The 23,961-nt window shown below is 42.6% G+C and overlaps 1 protein-coding gene across 2 annotated transcripts; it reads right to left on the bottom strand.

Moving 5' to 3' along the window:
• Positions 1–383: 383 nt before the first annotated feature.
• Positions 384–23,961, bottom strand: LOC116255473 (zinc finger AN1 and C2H2 domain-containing stress-associated protein 16-like). 2 transcript variants are annotated; one of them, XM_050078540.1, is made up of 3 exons: positions 23,858–23,961; positions 23,382–23,505; positions 384–1,756 (listed from the first exon to the last, which is right to left on the bottom strand). In XM_050078540.1, the coding sequence occupies exons 2-3, from the start codon at positions 23,478–23,480 to the stop codon at positions 947–949; spliced, it is 909 nt and encodes a 302-aa protein (XP_049934497.1). In that variant the 5' UTR covers positions 23,481–23,505; positions 23,858–23,961; the 3' UTR covers positions 384–946. The 2 variants fall into 2 exon arrangements, with proteins under 2 accessions (XP_049934497.1, XP_049934496.1); XM_050078539.1 differs by lacking the exon at positions 23,858–23,961 and adding an exon at positions 23,605–23,714.

Below are 23,961 nucleotides of genomic sequence, written 5' to 3' on the forward strand. Positions count from 1 at the left end.
GAAGCAAGAAGCAGATTCTATATTGAAACCTCAGTCAAAGTGACCTACTTTCATGCCAAAAACAAGTCATCCAATACGAGTTTGACCTGTCATGAATTGCTACACCAGGATGTGTTCCATACCGCCTAGAGGATACTGTTCACTTCCTACAAGCCAGAAAAGGAAACAAGTAAAGCGAAGTCATCCATAAATGACTTTTCCACGTCTTTCTACGCCGTTCATAGATTTTTAGTTGGACGGGCCCCTCCTAGCGCCAAACTTTCAGAGAAGCTGCATTTTACCTTGGGAGAAAAATCAGCCACCAACACACCCTAAGGAGTGAATTGGAGGGTCACAATTTACACCCACAGTCCCAGAATCTACAACGCTGATGTTCCCCGGAGTTAGGCATCCCAAAGGCAAGCAATTTCACCACCACAAAAGTTATACAGAAGATTATCTCAACCCATCTTTGGGCACCAACCATGTGCAGTAAATGATGCGAACCATGGTTCAGGAATGGGCAGGATGAACTTCACTCACAGGATAAGTGTATCCTACCCTCGAACATGCAATAGAAAAACAATTATTTCACTCGATCTAGATCTCTACAAATGTTAGACAACATAACATTCACATATTTTTTTTCCATCGTACCGGCCAATTGCACTGCACATAAATTCCAAGTTTGATCAGAGTTAGGTGCCTTCGACCCAAAGTGCAGAAGGAGCTTCCTGTGGAGGGGCAGAAGATTGCCTATTAACAGCACAAGCACAAAGTACACAATCTGTTATTCCTAGCAATTCTGTTTGACCAGAAGAAAATCCGGATGGATGGCAGTCTGCATGGAATCTGGATTTGAATCTTCTTAGTGCATTTTTTTTACCATTTGAAGCACAAGAAAATTGACTATTAAATCAATCAGGAAGGCACCAAAGAATGATACCAAGCAAGCTTTAAAAGTGCACTAAGTAGTTGAACTTCCTCTGTGATCTCTTTCCACATGCTGAACCAAAGAAACTGGATCCTGAAACTCTCTGTTGCACTTGGGGCACACATCCAGGATCTCTCCAACTGCGACTCTCCCACTGCCACGTTCATGAGCCTTCTCAACATGCTCTATCAACTTTGAGACAGATGAAAATCTTGCCTGGCACTGAAGACACTGCTCTATTGATGCCTGGTTGCCACTTCCATTATTGCTGCTACTGCCATTGCTAGATCCTCTAGCTTCCCATGAAGGAAGGACACCATCCCTCGCCTTCTGAATGGCCTGGCTGGTCGCACTGCTCAATTTTGAAATACCTGCTTCTGCAGAGGCACGCATACTCGAAGCAGCATTCATGAGTCCTGTGGCCCATGCAGACTGTGGCTCTGCTTTCGCTGCTTTCCGAGTAGATTGAGGTTCTGCTCTTTGATTCTTCCTGAGAAACCCCACAAAGGAAGCTGGAGTCTTGGGCCCTGGACACTTATGATCAGGCCCAAACCGGTGCTTCAGACAGTGTTCCTGGTTACAGTCCCTACATCTGATCTTATTTGAAAAAGTCAGTATTTCTTTGCAATTTGCAACTGGACAACGTGGCTTCTTTGTGACTTTCTGATAATTGGAGGGGTCGCAGTCAGTGTTAACATGTGTGGCCCATGTAATGTTAGGGTCTTCATTGGGAACCAAGCGGACACCCTTAGCACAAAGTGGGCAAACAAGGACAGTGACATCCTGACGGTCTGCAGTTGGGCAGTTATGTTTGCTGTAAGTCCTGTGCTCCAAACAGAAAACCTGCTCAAGATACAATACTGGTTACACAATGTATAGGTGGTGTATTTCAGTAGTTTAAATCTCAAAAATTCAGGAACACTTGCAGACAAGTTCATGCTGGACAGAAAATCCTAACAAAGAATGGAAATTGATTTCACAATGAAACATGAAAATCAGAAGTACAAATATATATCACAGGCTTGGTCAGCCTGTGGGACATTCACTCTCTCTTTCTCTTGTTAGCCTGTCGGTTGAACTCAACAGATGTGAAGATTCTAATGACCATCCTTCAATGTTCATTTTTATTTCTATTTGTTTGCTACATGAAATATGACAAGATTTATAATATCATGATTAAGAATCTAAGAGTTCTTTTTAGTTTTAAGTTCAAAGAAAATTGTAGAATTTGTTTCCTTTTTTCCAACTTAATTTTGGAAACTTACATGTTCTATGAAGGTCAAATGAAAACATAAGAATGGTGAGGAGATTTGACTTGTGATGTTTTGAAAGAAATAATGGTATATTCGAGAGGTAGATTGAATATTTGATATTTATCTCAAGTCTGTTTAAGTAATTTCTGAAATAGTGTGGACCATCCTGTAACTGCTTACACTAATCTCTACTTAATCAGGGATTAGGGTTAGTGAAAGCAAATAGTCCTTTTCTATTTCCTCTCCTTGCCAAATGATATGTAGCATAACTTGGTGGGCAGGGTGGTGCATTGTAGGCATATCCCTTGTCCGATTCCCAGGGGTGCTACGTTCTGATGGCATGAGGAGACATTGATTTGGGTTGCGGGATGCCACTGGAGGCTAAGTGGACCAGGCTTGTCTCTCCCCCCGTTCTCCCGCTTTCCACCCACAACCTTCTCTTCTCTCTCTCTCTCTCTCTCTCTCTCTCTCTCAGACACCCCCACAAACCCCACCACCCGAGAATGCAGACCAGAACCATTTCTTCACAATTCCCTGTGCTGCAGAAAAAAAAAACACCTAGCATATCAAGCATCCCGCGGAAACCTGATCAGAAGTCATCACTGGAGAAAACTGCAGTCTGATCTAACTCTTGCCTTCTTCTTGTAGCAGATCTAGTCATCTTAGATTTAGTTTCTGACAAAACCAGATTGGCATGTTGAAATATCAGATCTGGGATCGGTTTCAGACACATAGTTGAGACTTGAGTCCAAAGACAGCTTTTTCTCTTTTTTTTGGCTGGAAGTCAAAATCTTATTCCGCCTATCATGATTCAGACCTGGGGTTCAAAAAACAAAAGTTTACTTACTATTAGAGTGGTCTAAAAATATCCTGAAGCTGCATTGCTCTGAAATCTATTCAGATGGAGCATTAACTTTTTTCTTTTCGGGTAATCAGTTAACAGTTGAAATAAATGCAGTCATTAATGTAGATTGCTGTTTATGCATCCACGTATGTGATGATATCAGCAGATCCTGGATGGGAACTGCTGTTGGCCCTCATACAGAATTAAAATAGTAGTCTGCATGCACCATATTAGAGAATTGATTTAAAGTTGAGTGCTCGTCTCCTGTTCAAAGAACTCTTTAAGAAAGGATCTGAGTTGTGGATGCAGTCATAAGAAGTATCCATATTTTCTTAAAAGTTACTGTGTAAAGTTGTGAGCAATGTGCCTTCCTTTCGGTTGGTATATTTGATTAGTTGAATTCAGAATTTTTGTGGACCATGGCTGATTTGCAAGTTCACCATGTTGAACAAAAAGTAGAAGCTTTAGGAGAATATAAAGCTTTTTTACAAACCTTTATGGTTCATTTGTTAAATTAGATTATACAAATTATGCACGATGGTCTCATGCTTTTTTTTTTCTTATGTCTGTCTTTCATTGAAGCCTTAGTTTGCTGAAAGGATGGAAAATATGCCCCATGATAATCAGTCAATGATACTGTTACGTCATGGATAATGAATAGTGTACAGCCCCATATGGCAGATGGACTTATCCATTATATGACTGAAAAGCAAATGCTGGATCGTCATTGTGAAACCCACTCACATGAAACTAATGTGAGCCATATCTTACAAAAGTTAAGCAGGGGATGTATCAGGATCCGTAAGGGGATCAGACCATAACTCAATTCCATATATCTTTAAGTCTGCTTCTGAGAGACTGAATGCACATAGACAGTTATCTTTCACAAAACAAAAGGTCCATGGAAAACAACAGTTGTCAGATTTCTCACTGACTTGTCATCCAATTATTTTGTTGTTAAGGAGCAAATGCTGACTGGATCTAATGTCGCCACTCTTTCTGAAGCCTATAATCACTTAAGTAGATTCTCAGCCTGAGTGTTAGACATATGCCCTTGCCATCTCATTGGCGAGGACAAGGTGCATTTCAAAAGATTCAAGAGATAAGTCGGAGGCAGATATAAGTTCCAGTGTACTGATTGTACTACACTTGGACATCTTGAAAGCAGGTGCTGAGATAAAAATGGTCAACCACCATTCTCATCATTTAAGCCACAAACTCCCAAGGCTTAGGTTACCATTCCAGATGCAGAGACCCATAATCACTATTAGTCATGCAGAGTATGATGAGTTGTTATCCCACCCTTCTCGAGGAACCAATGCTCCTGTAGTTGCTACTGTTGCATGTTCTGCAGGAGGTACCATATCATAACTCATAAAAGTAATTAGATAGATTATAGATTCTTGTAACTCTAGACATCTTTGTGGAAACCCACAAAATTTTTCTAAAAATCTTCTAATGATCATTTGAATGTTGTGTTAACTAATGCGAGTTGTCTTCACTTGTGGGCAGTACTTCAGAACTTGCTAAGTCAACAAGTTGACTCGGCTCAATTCGACCCCTACCTGGTCAACCCAATAGGGGACTTGTTTATGATTAAAACTTAGCTTGACTCACCCATGTATATAGGCTTAACTTGTCTTGACTCAGCCGAAACTCTATTTGACCTGGCTGAAGCGCTGTTTGACTTGGCCAAAACACGTCTGACTCGGTGCAGTCTGATGATAAACTTTGTGTTCTGTAATCAACATGAATAATTGGTTACTAACTAGGTTAATTACCTATGTTTGACATGAGTCATCTAACTTATTAGACTATAAAAATTTATATTATTTTTCATTGGTTAATTTTGCATATTGCCAATTGAAAGTAAAGTTGATTAAGCTTTCCAAGAGGTGTAGCATAGTTGGTCGGGTAAACGGCGCATAGATGGTGGCGTTGTCAGTTCGATTTTCATGGGTGCTACTCCCCTGAGACTGCAAATGGTGGGATCACGGTACTCATTGAAGGGTGTACTGTACCCCATCCAAGTCTTCGACGTAGCCCATGACCTTAGAGGTAGGGGGGAATGGGGGGAGGCCTTCGAGCTTCTTTTTATTGCGGTGAGTTGTTAGCCATCTGCTCACCCAAAAAAGTTGATTAAGCTTAATTATCGGGTTTCATCTTATCACATGAGTAAATCTAACTTAGTTACTACTGTACTTGATGTTAAGCTAACCTATTTCTAAATTACGTACACAATCAAGTTATTCTACAACCTTCTTATATTTAGATGACAAGCTATACGTCAAAAACAATAGTTAGTATAACCTAACCCAAGTTATCGAGTTGACCCACCAAGTCACAAGTAAAGAATGGAGGAGTTGAAACCTGCAATCACTAGGTTTTAAAACATTGTTTGTGGGTTAAGAAAATATTTCATATCTCCTTTGCAGTGGTTAATGTGTTACTAATGTGTTGTATGTTCCTTCATTAACTTAGAGTTTATTGTTTGTTAGTCTCATTACTAAGGAGCTAAATTGTCAGGTGATAGTTGACCCCTATGTGGTATGCTCTTGGATTTGTTGATGAAGATGAGGATTGGTAGATGCCATGACGAAGGTGATGTCTACCTTCTAACTCAACTAGAGAGAGTGATCAATTCTGCAATTAAATCTTCTTCTAGTCTTTTCAGTGGCATCTTCATCTTGGTCATCTTCCTTTACCAAAACTTCGTTAAGTCATCCCACATATTTCCTCTTCAAAATTGAGGAAATATCATAGGAGTTCTTTCTCCTTACAGTCAAAGTCCATCGAGTCATAGATTGTTTGAACCTCATCTCGATGTATGTGGCCTTAGTAGGGTTCCAAGTCGGACTCAATGTCATTTACTTAGTCATTGTTGATGACTTTTCAAAACTGTACTGGACATAAAGAAAAGATCTAAAGTTTCTCTGGTTCTTAAAACATTTGACATTGAAATAAAAGTTTACTTTGATTCCTATTTCAAGATCATCTACTCTAATAATGCTCTTGAGCTCAAAACCAATGTTTGTTGCAATTTTATCATAATTGTTGAATCCAACAGTAGATTACATGTGTCTATACCTCTCAACCAAATGGAGTTGCAAAAAGGAACCACACTACCATAGACATCTTCTTAATGCTCCCACACCATAATACTTCAACCAAACACATCTGCATCTTTTAAGGACAACGCAATTTTGGTAGCTTATTACCTAATTAACCATATGCCCACATCCTTTTTGGGAGAACAAGTCCCCTTTCAAATATATATCCTCAGTCTCCTTTTCCCTTCTTCTATCAAGTCTTTGGATGTGTTTGTCTTCTTCATAAGTTTGGAGTCTGGACTTAACCATGACAAAATTGGCTGCTCAGACTATCAAATGTATTTTTATTGGATATCCCAAAAAACAATAAGAGCATAAGTGTTATGACACTATCTCTTATTGAGAGCATTACGTACAAATATACCTTTCTTTGTGTCCATTCCATAATCTCCAACACCACATCTTACTTTCACATTGAATAAGGAGACCTCTGTCGTTATTTGTTCCTCTTTTTCTTCTAGAGTCATACCTCTTCAACCTCTAAGTTCACCCACTTTGGCTAATGGCTACTAAATTCCAAGACCTCCCCACTGGCATACACTCGTAGATCACCTTCTGAATCACCGGCTCTGTAGAAACACGCAACACACGAAGGAAGAAGAAAGGAACACACGGTATACGTGGAAAAACCTCAGAAAGAGGAAAAAACCACGGGGAAGCTCTAACCTAGGTGCACCACCGCAACCCTAGGAGAGAGAAAATCTATTCACTTAACTCAACAATTACACGTAAGTGAAGAATATATAAGAGGGAGAGAAAGAGTGCCGCCTAGGGTACCGAGCCAACCTCGGTACCCGTGCCCCATGGGACCAGGTCCAGATATGGACCCGGTTCCCCATTACAATCTATTTTAACACTCCCCCTCAAGCTTGGCATACATGTCAAACATGCCAAGCTTGCTAACATTTTTCTCAAATTGAGATGTACATAAAGACTTAGTTAAGACATCAGCAACTTAGGATCAACTCCTTTGAATCTATGCGTTCCCGTATGAAGTGGCGATCGATCTCCACATGTTTGGTTCTGTCGTGCAGGACTGGATTGTTTGCCAAGTTAATAGCCGACTTGTTGTCACAATACATCCTTATCTTCTCTTCCATTTTCACCCCAATATCTGCTAAAAGAATTTTGAGCCATAACATTTCTGTAACCCCCATAGCAACCGCCCTGTATTCAGCCTCAGCACTGAACCTGGAACAAACTTCTTGTCTTTTACTTCTCCATACCACCAGGTTACCTCCAAGAAAGATGCAGTATCCTGTGGTAGACCTTCTAGTATCTGTGCATCCTGCCCAGTCGGCGTCAGAGTATCCTTCAATGCTGAGTTGACCTTGTCGAGTATAGAGCAGTCCTTTCCCTGGGTCATTCTTTAAGTATCCCAATACTCTTTCAGCACTTTTCCAATGACAATCAGTAGGGGCATGCATAAACTGACTTAACACACCCACAGCATACGTAATATCCGGGCGAGTAAGAGTGAGATAAATGAGTTTACCAACCAGCCGCTGATACCTCCCTTTTCCTTCCTCATCCAAGATCGTCCCAGTTTTGATACTTATCCTTGTGCCAGACTCCATTGGAGTAAGAAAGGGCCTGCATCTCAGTTTACATGTCTCTTTTAGAAGATCCAAAGTCTATTTCCTTTGGCTCATAACAAGTCCAGTCTCAGATCGTGCGATCTCAATTCCCAAAAATACCTCAATTTACCCAGATCTTTGAGATCGAATTCAGCAGCTAATGTTTCTTTCATCTTCCTTTTTTCTTCTTCGTCATCACCTGTGACAATCATATCATCAACATATACAAGTAGAAGGCTCACCAGACCATTTCTCTGCTTGATGAAGAGGGTGTGATCACCATTTCCCTGTTTATATCCATTAGTCTTCATCACAACCCTTAGTCTTTCAAACCACGCTCTAGGGGACTGCTTGAGACCATACAATGCTTTCTTGAGATAACAACACTTTCCGTTCTGCACATATCCAGGCGGCATGCTCATATAGACTTCTTCCTCAAGGTGGCCATTCAAGAAGGCGTTCTTGACATCAAGTTGGTCCATGCTCCACTTCTTTTGCACTGCCAGAGCTAAGATGACCCTTACTGTCTTCAGTTTAGCAACGGGAGCGAACGTCTCAAGATAGTCAATCCCATATTTCTGGCTAAACCCCTTTGCAACGAGACGAGCTTTATAGCGTTCTACAGTGCCATCAGGTTTGTACTTCACAGTAAACACCCACTTGAAACCAACTAAGTGAGTTCCCTTGGGAATATCAACAACCTCCCACGTATTGTTCTTTGCCAGGGCGTCCATCTCCTCTGTCATGGCCTGTAGCCATTTAGGATCCTCCCTGGCATCTTCCACTGACCTGGGAATAACAGCCATAGATAAAGAGGTAATAAAGCACTTATAGTCTTTACTGAGTTTAGCATATGAAACAAATCTCTGAATAGGATGAGAAGTACATGACCTGGTGCCTTTGCGCAGGGCTATGGGAAGATCTTCATTCATTGGACTTGGATCATCCGGGGAGCTCACAAGATTGGGATTGGTAACATCAACAACCTCCATCACATCCTTCTTCTTCCTGTTGTATACCTGACCAAACAAATGATCACGGGACTGTTCTTCCACAGGGCCCCCCTCCATCTGACTGTCTCTGTCCTCACTGACTGTGTCTACCACACTCGGAGAACTAGTCGTGTAATCCAAGAAATCCGTGAACTGAATCAACTGATGCGAAGAATACTCTTCCACTCTCTCACCTAGACACTCCCCCTGAAGAGGATTCGCAGGAAAGTATGCCTCATGTTCATGAAAGGTAACATCCCTGGAGACATATACTCTGGAAGTGCTAGGATCGACACACTTGTATCCCTTCTGGGTGGAGGAATACCCCAAAAAGACCGCTTTGATGGACCGAGGATCAAGTTTCTTGAGAGTGGGACTATGATCATGGACAAAGCAAACACACCCAAACACCCGAGGGGTCAAAGGCCAGGGATTCTGAGTAGGCCACAAAACAGAATAAGGGGAATGACCATTCAACACACGAGTAGGCATACGGTTAATGAGATGAGCACTAGTGAGAAGTGCATCACCCCAGTACCGCTTAGGGACACGACGTTGAAACATAATGGCCCGGGTGACATTTAACAAACGACGGTTCTTCCTTTCAGCCACGCCATTCTGAGGAGGTGTGTAGCTACAGGATGTTTCATGTATAATACCCTTGCTTCGCAAGAAGTCATCAAGGGATTGGGAGACATACTCTCGAGCATTGTCAGTACGAAGGGCCTGAACAGAGGTCTGGAATTGAGTTTCAACAAATGCAACGAAGTTTTTGACAATGCCGGGAACTTCACTGCGTTCTTTCAACAAATACACGAACGTACACCGAGAGTAATCATCAATAAGAGTCATGAAATAATGAAAACCACGACAAGTGGGTACTCCCGAAGGACCCCAAACATCAGAGTGAACCAAAGCAAATGGACGGCTGGTTTTATTGAACGAAATAGGGTACGAGGCCCTAACATGCATAGACAACTGACACACTTCACAGGCGAAGGTGTCCAAAGAAACAGACTGAAACATCTTAGGAAACAACTGTTTAAGGAAGATGACCAAGTCTCTCGTGCCAGCGCATAATAACGGATCTGTCCTCCACGCCAGACAACTGTCCACTGGTGGCTGAAATCAAAGCAGAAGCAACCTGTACTGGCATTCTGTAGAGACCATCAATAGCCGAACCAATCCCAATCTTCTGCCCCGTCCCCAAGTCCTGCAGGAAACAACGATCAGCAGAGAATATTAGATTACAGTTTAGCTCTTTGGTAATACTGCTGACAGATAACAAATTTACGGGAATATTGGGAACGTGCAGGGCATTATGAAGACAATATTTGTTCAGTAATGATAAACTCCCTTTTCCAGCCACAAAAATAGAAGAACCATCAGCCATAGAAACACGCTGCTGCCCAGAAGTCAACTTGTATTCTTGAAACATCTTAGGGTCTCTGGTCATATGATGAGTAGCCCCACTGTCAACAATCCAATCACCGAGAGAGGAATTACCTTGATCACTAGTAGCAACAAGAGCCTGAGCTAACTTAGCTCCATCAGACGTAGATGTGTCCTCTGACGTAGTAGAAAGATGACTGATATAAGCTTGTAGTTCCTTGATTTGATCCGGGGAAAGCCTCGACTTTTCACCACTTGAAGAACCACTCTGATTTGAGTCCTGCACAAGAGAACCTCGCCGACTAGACGGAGGGCGACCACGAACAAGTCTCTTCTCAGGGTGAAGATCCCAACAAAAGTCAACAGAATGTCCTGACTTGTGACAATGGGTACATCGCCTAACAGGGCGCTGGCCAGGCACAGAAGAACGGCTAACAAAGGCCGAGGGACCACTCCCATGACTGGGGTCAATCTGCATCACTTGGCGTCTTTGTTCCTCGGATTCCACTCTGGCATATACATCTTCTATTCCAGGAATCTCATCACAGTTGAGAATTTGACTCCACATGGATTCAAATTCATCACGCAAACCTCCAAGGAAAAGGAACGTCCGGTCCATCCATTCCTTTTCCCAGTACCGGGCATGATCGGAACCACAGTCCCAGTTATCATTCACATGATAATCAAGTTCCTCCCACTTAGTTTTCAGGGCTGCATAGAAGGAGGCAACGGACAAGTCACCCTGTTTCAGAGAATAAATACTGCGTTTAATCTGGTACGTACGCAGAACCCTTTTCTTGCGACCATACATCCTCGCAAGCACAGTCCACATATCAAACGAAGTCGGCTTCCGCATAATAAGAGGCTGAATATCAGCGGACACAGAGCTGATGATCCACACCTTAACCTGACTGTCTTCCAACACCCAAGTCGCCCATTGAGGATCAGTTTTGCTGGGCGTCGGTTTGTCGCCTGTGATATAGGGGAGACGACCAAGGCTCGTTATCCCAATCTCGAGAGCAGCAGACCAAGAGAAATAGTTGTCTTTAGTCAGACGAATGGGCGTGACCTGGACCGACAAGTTCTCGCTCTTGGGAGCGCTGCCCGCGTCAAAGGTTACATCACTTTTAGGTGCGATCTCTTCCGCCATCACAAGCAGTCAAGTCAGACGCAACACCAGGCAGCAACAAGACGACACAGCAGCGGCTGAAACACCATCGCCACACGGAAACCAAGGCGACGGCGAGAGGAGTGACGGCGCTGGATCGTCCGACGGCGGAAAAGAGAGACACCCACGGCAGCGGAAACTTCAGAAGGCAACCGGCGGCGGCGCTGGATCGTCCGACGGCGGCGGCGCTGGATCGTCCGACGGCGGCGGCGCAGAAAGAACTTCGACAGCGGCTGCGCGGAAACTGGCGGCGCAGGAAACCCCAACGGCGGCCGAAAAAAAAAACTCCAAAGGCAGCAGCGGCGCAGGGACGACGGCGGAAACACGAGATGCAAACGAACGATCTCACGAACCTGGCTCTGATACCATGTAGAAACACGCAACACACGAAGGAAGAAGAAAGGAACACACGGTATACGTGAAAAAACCTCAGAAAGAGGAAAAAACCATGGGGAAGCTCTAACCTAGGTGCACCACCGCAACCCTAGGAGAGAAAATCTATTCACTTAACTCAACAATTACACGTAAGTGAAGAATATATAAGAGGGAGAGAAAGAGTGCCGCCTAGGGTACCGAGCCAGCCTCGGTACCCGTGCCCCATGGGACCGGGTCCAGATATGGACCCGGTTCCCCATTACAATCTATTTTAACAAGCTCCATCATCATCTTCTCCTGAGGTAAATGTTCTTGTCTTCTTGATACTACTAAAGTTCAAGTTCGTGATGATGACAGACCTATTACAATAAGAAAAGGAAAATATTAATGCATTTTGCGTACAATATCCCATTCTCTATCCAAATGGCAAGACTTGGAAGGCATATGAAATCTTTTATCTACCTCACATGCCACTACCATACCTCAAAGTATGGACATACAAATATTAGCTGGTCTCCCAAAAAAAACAATCACATGATAACCACTGATCTTTCTGACCCGAGATACTGGATTCTGGACAGGACCCTCTCTCACTCTCACTCTCTAATCTGATCTTAGATCAGATATTTTGATGATGTAGAAGTGAGAAAAGCATGTACAAGAACATTAAGTGGAAGTCTGGAACCCAAAAGTCTGGAACCCAAAAAGGAAATGTCAAATGATAACCAGAATCTTGTCTCATCCAACTGCCTCTCTCTCTCTCTCTCTCTCTCTCTGTGTGTGTGTGTGTGTATCTTTTAATTATCATACATATAATGATATCCCCTTGAAGATTTCTCCCATTGCTTGACTGAAATAGGCAATGCGTTGATGTCCTAGGCTCAGAAGAGCTCTAATCCCACTTCTGGTGCAGCAGTTTCTAGAACAAATGGTAGATTAAAATAAGGTAGGTCAGCATAGAAGCACTGATGATGCCTCTTTCAGTTTTTCTAAAGGCCATTTTTCCTTCTTGCCATTCAAACTGATCCTTTTTTAGCATGACGATGAGAAGAGATCATTCCAAAGTTCCTTACAAATCTGCAGTAATATCTTGCCAGTCCTAGAAAAGCCTTTAATCTCTTCAGACCTTTGGGTACTCCCATTCTTTAATTGCAGCTCCCTTGTCTCCCTGTACTAGAACTCCTTCATCCGAGATCATGTGGCCTAAGTCCCTTGATCACTGCCAAATAAGCACTTTGATGCCTTAGCATAAAACTGATGATACTGCAGCAGAGTTAATACTTCCTTCAAATGGGTACCTCCTCCTGTCCCAGCTGTAAATCAATATACTGTCAAAGAAGGCAACACAAACCTTCTTAGGTACGGATGAAAAATTTTATTCATTAACACTTGAAAAGTGGTTGGGGGCATTTGTCAGCCCGACAGACATTACTCTAAATTCGTTATGTCTTTCATACGTTCGAAGATGGTTTTAGGTGCCATTCAGATTTGATGATAGCCAGCCCTCAAACCTGCTCAGAAAAGACCCTTGCTCCATAGAGCTCATCCAACAACTCTTATATGAAAGGATGGGGTATCCAATCTTGATTGTGATGAGGCTGAGCGCCCTATAATCAATGCAAAGCTGCCGGAATCCATCGTTTTTCTTTACCAACTGAGCTGGGGGAGACTTAGCTCAGTTGAATCCCCCCTTCTTGTAATATTTCTCAGATCAGTCTTTCAATCTCTCCTTTCTGTGGTAAATATAACTTAAGGCCTCAAGATGAAGCGTTTCGATCCTAGTTCCACCTTGATTCTATGGTCCAAAGTCCTGACTGTAGGCAGCCCTTCAGTTCATCAAAAATCCTTACAAATTCAGGCTGTAAGAATTCAGGCTGAATCCTAGTAGTTCCAGAGAGGGCTGCTTTTCAACACAAACTGCCATTAAGAGCAGTGTATGTCTCCAGTTTTTTCTTAACCAGTTTAGCCACTCGTTTATTTTCTTCCTACTCCTCTCCTTTGGCTTGGCAGCCTGTATACCTTTTTCTCCATCTTCCCCTGGAACAACATGTTCAATTTCACGAAATCCCAACACAGCCCAATTGTTTCAGCCGTTGAATACCAAGTAGGCAAGTACTGCATTGGCTCCTCCCATAGCGAGTGGGTACAGTTCTACATCAAAATTCTGCTCTTGTATTTCTACTAATTTTGGAGGGCTTCTTCCCTAACAGGGAGCTACCATTTCCTACTATCATTATAAAACCTGGCTGCTCCTTCACTGCACATCTCCAAGCCTTAGCAGTTTTTTCACATAGAAAATTATGGGTGGACCCTTGGTCTACGAGAATGCTGATATCATGCACCTTTAGTTTCCTCCCTATGCGTGGGGAACATTATCCACTGCCATGGCATGAAATGAAATCTTGAGAGTCCCTTCTCTGCTGCTACTGTCCTTAATCTCTAACTTTTTGGCCTCTGTCCTATTAAATACATGTTTAGTTTGTCATAAACATGTCTAAGTCTCCATTTCTTGTTGAACTAAAACTGCAGCCCTTTTCATCTTCTCCCCATGATTTATTCCGGGTTTAATCATTTGACCAATATCTGTCTACTTCAGCAGGCCCTTTAATTGAAGGAGGCATCTCCCTACCTTCCTTGGTGGTTATCATCAACCTCCATGTGGGAGGCTTGGCTGCTCTTCCTTCTCTTAACCATGTCCTTCGTATCTTACAGTTTTCTTCAACCATCTGAGCCAAACAGAAACTTTCCAATAGAATCTGAGGCATGGCTGCTGGAACCTCTATGTGCATTTCTCCCCCCAAGCCTCCCATGAAGGCCATTCAACAGGTCATCCACAGACCATATTATTCATTTCTTCTAATTCAGCATGGAACTCAACCACCGAGCCTTGCTGTGTGATCTGTGATATCTGAAAGTTATAATCTAACTATTTAGAGGAACCAAATCGCACCATGTCTACAAACTGTGCCAATGGAGGTTTTCCTTGCTGCACCAATAGCCATCTGTACCATCTAGTGGCTGCTCCTTCCAAGTGCCCTACAACATGAGCCATTGTCTGCTCCACTAGAATCCTGTGGCACTCGAAATACTATTCTACCCTAAAAGTCCAACTAAGGGGGCCTTCTCCTGAAAATTTAGGAACCATTTTTGAAGCCTTCAGGTGCCTCATATTCTCTCCGTGTCAATGAAAGGTTTCAGCCACTGGGTTGGTCAGTATGTTAGGCGCAAGTATTTCAGTTTCTTTTAATTTCTGTCCATGTGTTTTTCCTTTAGTAATTTCTTTTGTACGGGTCGGGTCTAGTTAGAGTGTGCAATCCAACCCAGCACGTCATGTACTTAAACCCTCTTAAGGGTAATCAAACCCTAATGAAGCTTATTGTTGACATGAAGAGGAGCTGGGCTTCCTACGGCTGTGTGTGTGAATGCTGCAGCGAGCGGCTGTAGTGGTGGTTAGTCAGACTGAGGCTAGGTATCAAAGCTCCAGCGACCATGGCGGAGAGAATCACTGCGCGACACGCCTTTGCAGCGGTGGAACAACACAAAAATCAAGTGGAAACGGTGATCGGCAGCCTGGAAGGGCGGATGCATGGGATGGATCAACGCCTGAACGCAGTGGAAGCATGGTTAGAGGCCATGATGGTGGAGCAGCAGGCGATGTCGGCACTCTTGCGTGAAAGCCTGCGACAAGGCTCTGAGCAACGGTCGCCTGATTCCGATCAGACCCAGTTGGACGAGCGCAGGTAGCAGGGTTGGCCAGGGAATGGAGGCGCAGCCTGGCACCCAAGGAAGATGGATTTTCCGTAGTTCTCCAAAGACGACCCCGTCAATTGGGTATTCCACGCCGAACAGTACTTCGATTGCCAAGGGATCGTGGGCGACGAAAGAATACGCCAAGCGGCGTTTATTTTGAGGGTGCGGCAATACGCTAGTACTGTTGGTTGGTGTCGTAGCAAGGAAGACCAGACTGGGCGACCTTGGTGAAAGAGCTCACGTCGCGCTTTGGGCCGTCGGCATATCTCAACTACAATGTAAAGTTGTCGAGCATTAAACAATCGGGTACGGTGTTGGAATACCAGGAACATTTCGAGGCGTTGACGAATATGGTGCGTGGATGGCCCCTTCCTGCCCTCATCGGCGTGTTCCTAGCAGGATTGAAGGATGAAATATGCATCGAAGTCCAAGCGATGAATCCACGAACATTAATGGACTGCTTCGAATTAGCCCGCACGGTGAAGGAGAAAAACGAACGGCTGCACACGGTCAATCGGGGCACTTTTAGCAGGACGTGGTGTTAAGATTGTACGAATTGGATCGGGTCTGCCTAGACCCGATCCATCTTGCCCACACACCCAAACATAATGGGTGGTGGCATACTTGTAAATACTTGTTGTTTTCTGTGTTTACTTGTAACATAAAGTAGGTTATATTAATGACAAGGACGAAGGCCACGGTTGTTGCCCTCTTTTTTTTTCTCTCACTCTATTGCACGTGCAGTCACCTCCTCCTCTTCTCCTCTTGCATCTACAAAAGATTTCATCCAATGGTTTGGCATTATATCTCAAAATCTTACATGGTATCAGAGCCAGGTTGTTGCCACTGAGATTGTCCCTTAAGAAGTTTCATTATCTGCCCTAATTTCTATTTTCTACCCTAACCCTAAAATCTCTGCCCTAATTTATGCCCTAATTTCTTTTTGTTTTTTTACCCTAACCCTAAAATCTTTGACCTAACCCTAAAATCTTTGATCTCTGCCCTACCCTAAAATCTCTGCCCTAATTTCTGTTTTTCTGCCCTAACCCTAAAATCTTTGATCTCAGCCCTTGTTCTTGATGTCGGCCCTAATATAAAATTCCATGTTTTTCTGGTTGCTATTGTCTACCCTAGTACCTACCGTAAGCCTTCATCCTCATACGTTTAGCCTCAAAATCAACCATGGACCATCACAACCGCAATTCTTCCATATTGTCATCCAGTTTTCTCTCTCAACTCATCTCCCAAAAGCTGAATCACACCAACTATTTGACTTGGAAACGTCAAATAGTCCCTTTCATCAAGAGTCACCGTCTCTACGGGCATCTCAATGGCACCACACCTACGCCACCCGAATGGATCATGCGAGAGGTGAAGAATGCTGCAGGGCAAATTCAAGAAACCGTTGCTGAAATTAATCCTGAATATGAAACGTAGATGGCACATGATCAATCACTTGTAGCATATATCACCTCCACATTATCAGAAGAAATTCTGGCGGGCGTTGATGATGATCTTTCAACACTGGAGTTGTGGAATGTACTCGCTACCACATATTCTCAAGTATCGAAAGTAAGATTTCAACAACTCGAGGCAATTTCAGGATATCAAGCGAGAAACACATTCAGTTTTGGAATACATGCATGAAATCAAAAATGTCGGTGACCAGCTTGCAATCATCGGGCACCCAATCTGTGACAAGGACAAGGTACAGCAGGCTTTGAGTAGTTTGGGTTTAGATTTTGATGTTTTCTGCACTGCTTTAGAGATATTAAATGTTCTTCCCTCTTTTGAAGACCTCAAAGCAAAATTGATTCAACATGAAGCAAGTCGTGTACAGCGACAAGAATTATTTTCTTCTGGCAGTCACAATGTGTTAATCACCGGGACCCATGCTTTGCAAGAAAGCCGTTCTGGGGTTTGGAACTCACAAGCAGGCATGGGGAGAGGTATTCTTCCAACGCCAAATATAAATGCTCAGGCAAATGTACCAAGAAGAATACCTACTTGTTTTTACTGCAATAAAAGAGGTCATGTGAAGTCAAAATGTTGGCACAACCCTCAAAACAAGAGAAAACAAGTCAGGCGTGATAATAAGGCAGCAGGGTCAACTGTATCGAACACGATTGTAGCATCGAACATTCCTACCAATGTGCAATAGATTTTAATGACAACCTTGTCTAAAGACAATCTTAAGCAAAATGAAGAATGACAATGGTGTGTGCATTCTGGTGTTGCAACCCATGTGATCGGTGATGCAGGTAAGCTTTCTAGTGTTCTCCCTTATTTAGATAAAGGCTCAGTTGTCACAGGAGATGGTTCCCATCACAAAATATCACATACTGGAAATGCACACATATCCATGGTTCATTCCTCCATATCTTTAAAGAATGTTCTTGTTGTTCCAAACATCAAGAAAAATATCATTTCTATGTCAAAGCTTATTGATGATACTCATTCCTCTGTTGAGTTTACTCCTTCTTTTGTTTATGTCAAGGATGCTCGAATCAAGAAGACATTCGTTGAGGGTGTTCGGAAAGGAGACATGTACGTCATTGAAGAAGCTCCAAAGGTGTCGAAGTCTTGTATTTCAGATTCATCTTTTCTCAGTCATAGTGAAGTCAATATAGCAAAGTATGATAAGTCATCCATTTGGCATGGTCGTTTAGCACATTGTAGTTGATCTTTCATTCAAAGTCTTGTTGCAGACGGACTATTACAAAAGTCGCAAGTTGCGAGGGAGGCCAGTCAGCGTGCTGATAGACACGGGCTCGACTCACAATTTCATTTGTGAGAAATCTGCCCGGGCCCTAGGCTGTCACGTGGAGGTTCAACCCGCCTTTGACGTGGTGGTCGAAGACGGGAGTACCCTGAGGTGCAGGGGTAAGTGCCAGATGGAAAGGTTAGAGATCCACGGTTTTCACTTCCCTGTACAGTTATACATTTTAGCCATGGCAGGAGCCGACCTGGTCTTAGGCATCCAGTGGTTGCGCGAATTGGGAGAAGTGGTATGGGATTTCGTGAGCATGAGAATGCAGTTTAGGGGCCCCGCGAACGAAAGATTTACGTTGGAGGCGAGCCCCAGGCGACCTTGTTCAGAAGCACCAGTTGTCCACCTGTGGAAGGGACCGTCTGCTTCTTTTCTCCTGCTATCCACTCAAGTGCAGGTACATACGGAAGAGAAAGAGATCCGATTCGGCTCCGAAGAGTTTAAGAAAACGCTGCAGGAAATGCTACAGGAGTTTGGGTCAGTTTTTAGCATGCCTAAAGGCGCTGTCGCCAGAGAGGGGATATGAACATCACATTGAATTACAACCGGGAGCCGAACCTGTCAAATCTAGACTGTATCGCTACAGTCAAGTACAGCGAGAGACCCTCGAAGAACTTGTGCAGGAAATGTTGGAAGCAGGGATGATTCAGCCAAGTCGCAGCCCCTTTGGTTCGCCCGCCTTGCTTGTCAAAAAGAAGGATGGAAGCTAGCATTTCTGCGTAGACTATCGCGCGTTGAACGCCATCACTATCAAAGACAGGTACCTGATCCCCATTGTGGAAAACTTACTAGATGAGCTGTATGAGGCATGCGTTTTCTCCAAACTAGACTTGCGCTCTGTGTATCATCAAATCCGTTTGATGAAGGATGACATTCCTAAGACCGCTTTCCACACGCACGACGGGCACTAAGAGTTCATCGTCATGCCTTTCGAACTGACAAATGTGCCTTCCACCTTTCAGTCACTGATGAACGATGTGTTTCGTGGCTTCGCCCCTTCTTGCGAAGGTTCGTATTGGTATTCGTTGACAACATTTTGATTTACAGCAAGGGGGAACAAGAGCACCTCAACCACTTACGAATTGTTCTAGTGGCTTTACAGCGACATAAGCTACATGCCAAACTTTTTAAATGTGTTTTTGGCACTTCCAAGATCTCTTATCTAGGGAATGTGATAAGTCATGGGAAGGTGAGCATGGAACAAGAAAAAGTCCATGCGGTGAAGGGATGATAAGGAGGATCACATACCTCCTCAGTCTGTTTCTCTTCTGGTTTGTGTATTTCTAGAGGACAAATTGCTTTCATATTTTGAACGATATCTCCTTGTTGATCATCTCTCTCAATAGCCCTGTGTGTTTTTTGTTGTTCAGCTACAATGGTTTGCACCCACCTATTGACATCAGTCAGTCAATAGCCAAGTTATCCATAATGTTTCTTCATGGTTTCCAATTGGCTTGTTATTACCTGTGTTCTTCCTCAGCTTGCTAAAGGATATTCTTCAATGCAGCAAGGGCCTCTCTCCCAGACACGTCAATTGTGCTTCTTGGTACCCACCTCCACCTACGAGAAGGGTTATACAAACTCCCACACCTTAATGGTCAGTCTAGGGCTAACCTCGGCTACACTTCATTAGGCATGGGATAATTTGGGTTCACCTTGCCCAAAATATTTATAAGGTGATTATGGGTTGGTTAAGCAGGAGCAACCCAAAAATGATTGCAAAAGTCTATTAATTCCAGGACCTGACTCACAGCTTAGAACCTATTTTACCTACCTTTCACTATTTATATTTATCCTTAAAGTCTTCTGATATCGCTTCAACTACAGGTATCTCAAATGAAATGGGACTCCATAATGGTAGCCAATTGGAGCCCTATTGTATCTTTCAATCACATGACCAAACATTGCTTGTGTAGTTTATGTTGCAAGTGAATTCGTACATGAACCAACTAGCATGCACATGGATGCAATATGTGAATGCAATCAGCATATTTATAGAATGGACATCCTAAACCAAGCAAGTATGAGAGATTGCAACCTCGAGCCACTCCAAATATTCTTTTTCAAAAATTAAGTGCTCAAGATAGATATTTGCATGAGGACCACGTTGAATATTGTGGCATTATCAGTATTTCACATTTACTCGGCCAAACAATGTATATTCTATCAATCAGGCATCTTAGTTCATACGTGAGCTACATACTGGACATATTGACGTAGTTAAGAGAATACTAGATATCTGAAGAGGACAGTTGGAGATGAATCTTCATTATAAACAACAGCCACAAGAGAAGCATGTACATAAACTTATTGTTTATAATGATGTAGACTGAGTAGCGGATTCAGACAACGGAAGCTCGACCCCCAGGGTCTGGTGTTCTTATTGAACAAAAAATGGGTCTCCAAAGTAGCAGAAAGCAAAAGGTTATTGCAAGGTTAAGCGTTGAGAGAAAATAAACATTCATGACAGCTGCCACGACTGAAGTCACATAGGTCAGGCGCATATTGACAGGGATCCGGGAGGGGATTTCATGTTTTCTCTTACTGTGTGACAATCAAGGCCATCAAGATGGCATTTGACCCAATCCACCAAAGTCGGGCCAAGCACATTAAATAAGTCAACATTTTGTTAAGCAAACAGTTGAAAAAAAGAAATTGATCATAAATTTATGAGAACTGAAGATCAAGTGGCAAACTTGTTTATTAAGGGGTTGACAAAAGATCAGCTTTGGACACTCAAACAATGTTATCCGATGATACATGTATTGTACTTGTATGGTACATACCGTATAGGTTTAGAAAACTTATACGGTATGCTTACGATACACGATCGTGTATTGTAAGCGCATCACATGTATCATATGGTATGGGCACCGTATTGTACAATATGGGCAATACACTCATGTATCATAGGATATGGGGTAAAAAGCAAAAAGGGCCCTTTTTAGTGTATACTTTTTTCAGTGCTCCTCTCTCTCTCTCACTTTCTAAACGCTCTAAGAGCCATGGAAGGGAGAGATTTTGTGCATTTTCACCAAAAATGACAGAGAAATCATCAATTTGGGGAGCCTACTAGCTGATGGAGAAGTTTTCTCGTGGTGGGAACAGTGGGAGGCTTGGAGAAAGAGGGCTTTTCGGTTTCTAACAGCAAAAAACAAAAAATTACTCATTTTCACCATTGAATCATGGATTTATCTTATTTTCTACAGTTAATCATACATGGCAATGGTGTACAAGGGTGGATCCCAAAGTTCAGTTAAAAGTTATGTGTGATTCTACAACATTCTCAAGTTTACAATTGTAACTGATGCTTATTATGTTATTTTGAATCTCTGATTTCTTATTTTTTAATATGTTGTTTATATATGATGGCTTATAAATGTACAACATGAGGGAAGGTGAAAAAAAATATCATAGTCAAGGGGTATGGATATGGGTGATAACAGAACCCAGATCCTGTTTGGTGTGGGTGCTTATTGGTGGCATCTTGTAATATGTTTATTTCAACTATGCCCTAATGTCTTGTCAGTTGTCACGTTATATACACAGCAACCTGGAATTAGCGGATTCATAGTTGGGGCCTGCCCCTTTAACCATGTCTTCCTCTGCCTTTATGTGAACAAACTCTGCTGGCATATTCTCACAAGGAGATGATTTGTACTTTGTAGTTAAGTGAGATAAGAAGATGGGATAGCTGGGGTGGAGGACATCATATGATCTTCCTCAATCTTGCTTGTAGTATTTGTTATATTACCACTGTCTTATAAATAACCCTTTTTCTCTTAAACTACGAACATCCCAGATTTAACCATAATGGTGCTTGAATGTTGAATGTAGTCATGTAGGTAGGAAAGGTCCATTTAACCAGTATTAGTATTTTGATCCAAATGTCCTCAAGTTTGACTTAGTATCCGCCCCACCCCCCCCCCCTTCTCACAAATATCGGCATTCTTTTCAAGAAAAATGGAAAATAAAAAAATGAAGCAGGAAATTTAGCAATATCTATTAAAAATGACAAAAACTGAAAATGCTACTCCCCCAAGACAAATGAAAGTGACAACTTTTCTTTTTTTCCAAAAAGATGATTTTTAATATGTCTTATTTCTTTTGAGGTATATTTCATATATCATATGATCAATATTTTTGTTAGAAAATCAATATATTCATATTTTTCTATCACTGTTTACATTTTAAAATTTTTGAATTGCCAATATTTGTCTCAAAGAAAATGAACTTGACGATTAATATCTAAGAAAGATTTTGTCCATAAACACCCCAGAATGATATCTATGATAATTTTTTAATCAAGAAACTCACTCAAGCAAGAGATTTTCTCATCCTCAATGCCCATCGACCAAACTTTCCTGCGCAGTTGCAAGGCTTCTGTACACATCTTGTAGCCAGTACCCAAAACATACTCACATGGAGAACCAAGAAAAATATGGAACCAATCTAGAAGGGCTTCCCAACATATTATGAACAAAATAACTTTAGCACCTTTATCCAGGCATGTCTTTCCCAAAAGTGAGCAGCATAGGATGCTCCACTAGGTCCTAGGGCAACCATGCACTGACTAAGGGCTCCTCTTAGTGAATGGGTTTCCACAAGGAGGAAGGAACCAGTCAACCAACATTGAATCAGCAAGGCAAAGCGCTCCCAAGTTCTGACTAATATAAACCGCCCCAACCTCAATAAGAAAAAAGGTGGTTCAGATTGATCAACCATAATTCTTACCTTTCAACCGATCTGCCGCAGCAAAAACAACCAACAGACTTCACTCTACACCATAACATCTTTAGTTCATCATATAACATCTTTAGTTCATTATCTTTACTAACATTATAGCCAGCAATATGCTCAGGCTTGACAAAGCGTATGCCTCCCAACTTAAAGTATCAAAACAACAGAAAACATCCACGGAAATTATATGATTCTAACAGTTCCACTGAATTTCCTATCGTAATTATAGTAGTGCTACTAGCCAACATCATCGATGGGTACTTCTTGAGCGCATCAAGGCTACCATGATGAAGAGAAATTGGCACTAGAAAAAGTTTAAGTCGACGGTCCTGTAATGAAACCTTCAATGCACCATTAAGATGAACAAACCAATAAAAAATTGACCAAAGAAGAGGCATAAGCAAGCTATCACCTGAATTTCCAAGCAACTAACTAGGAAACGATATTGAATACTATAAGTACAAGAAAATAGAAAGAGAGAGAGAGAACAAGCGAACCTGCTCGCATCGATCGCACGCAAAAGGCAAGAAATCGATCAGTTTGCAATCGTCGACGCTGCAATGCCTGCCGAGATCGGGAAATTCGGGAGTCCCCATTGATCGATCCTCTTGAAGAAAAAGACTGCGACTTTAGAATCAACTGAATTAATTGAGATGCAGATTCGTATGAAGGGATTAGGAACAGAGACAGAGACAGAGAGAAAAAGGAACGAAAGAGGACTCTAGATCTCCGGGTCCATGTCTGAAGACTCCCTGGCCTGTCTTTCCTCTAGCTAGAGAGAGAGCCCCTCTCTCTCTCATGAGTGCTGTGGGGCATTGCCGTCCGCAACACGGGCCAGGGGTCAAACTTTGAGGATACATCTGATTGGAGAAGATTCAAACAGATGACTGAACTTAACAGGACAAAAGACGCCCCCCACACGGACAGAATAGAAAAACTAAAAAAAGTATCTTTCTACGGAAGATCAAATTACCCTTGAGAGGAGGGAAACCGAGTTCGTTCCTTCGCGTGTTCGTTGAAATTTCATTCCTTTGGACGCCGTATTGATGTTGCACTAACATCTGAATTTGACACCCC

Source organism: Nymphaea colorata, chromosome 6 (assembly GCF_008831285.2).
Source record: "Nymphaea colorata isolate Beijing-Zhang1983 chromosome 6, ASM883128v2, whole genome shotgun sequence".
In the NCBI taxonomy this organism is placed as follows: domain Eukaryota; kingdom Viridiplantae; phylum Streptophyta; class Magnoliopsida; order Nymphaeales; family Nymphaeaceae; genus Nymphaea; species Nymphaea colorata.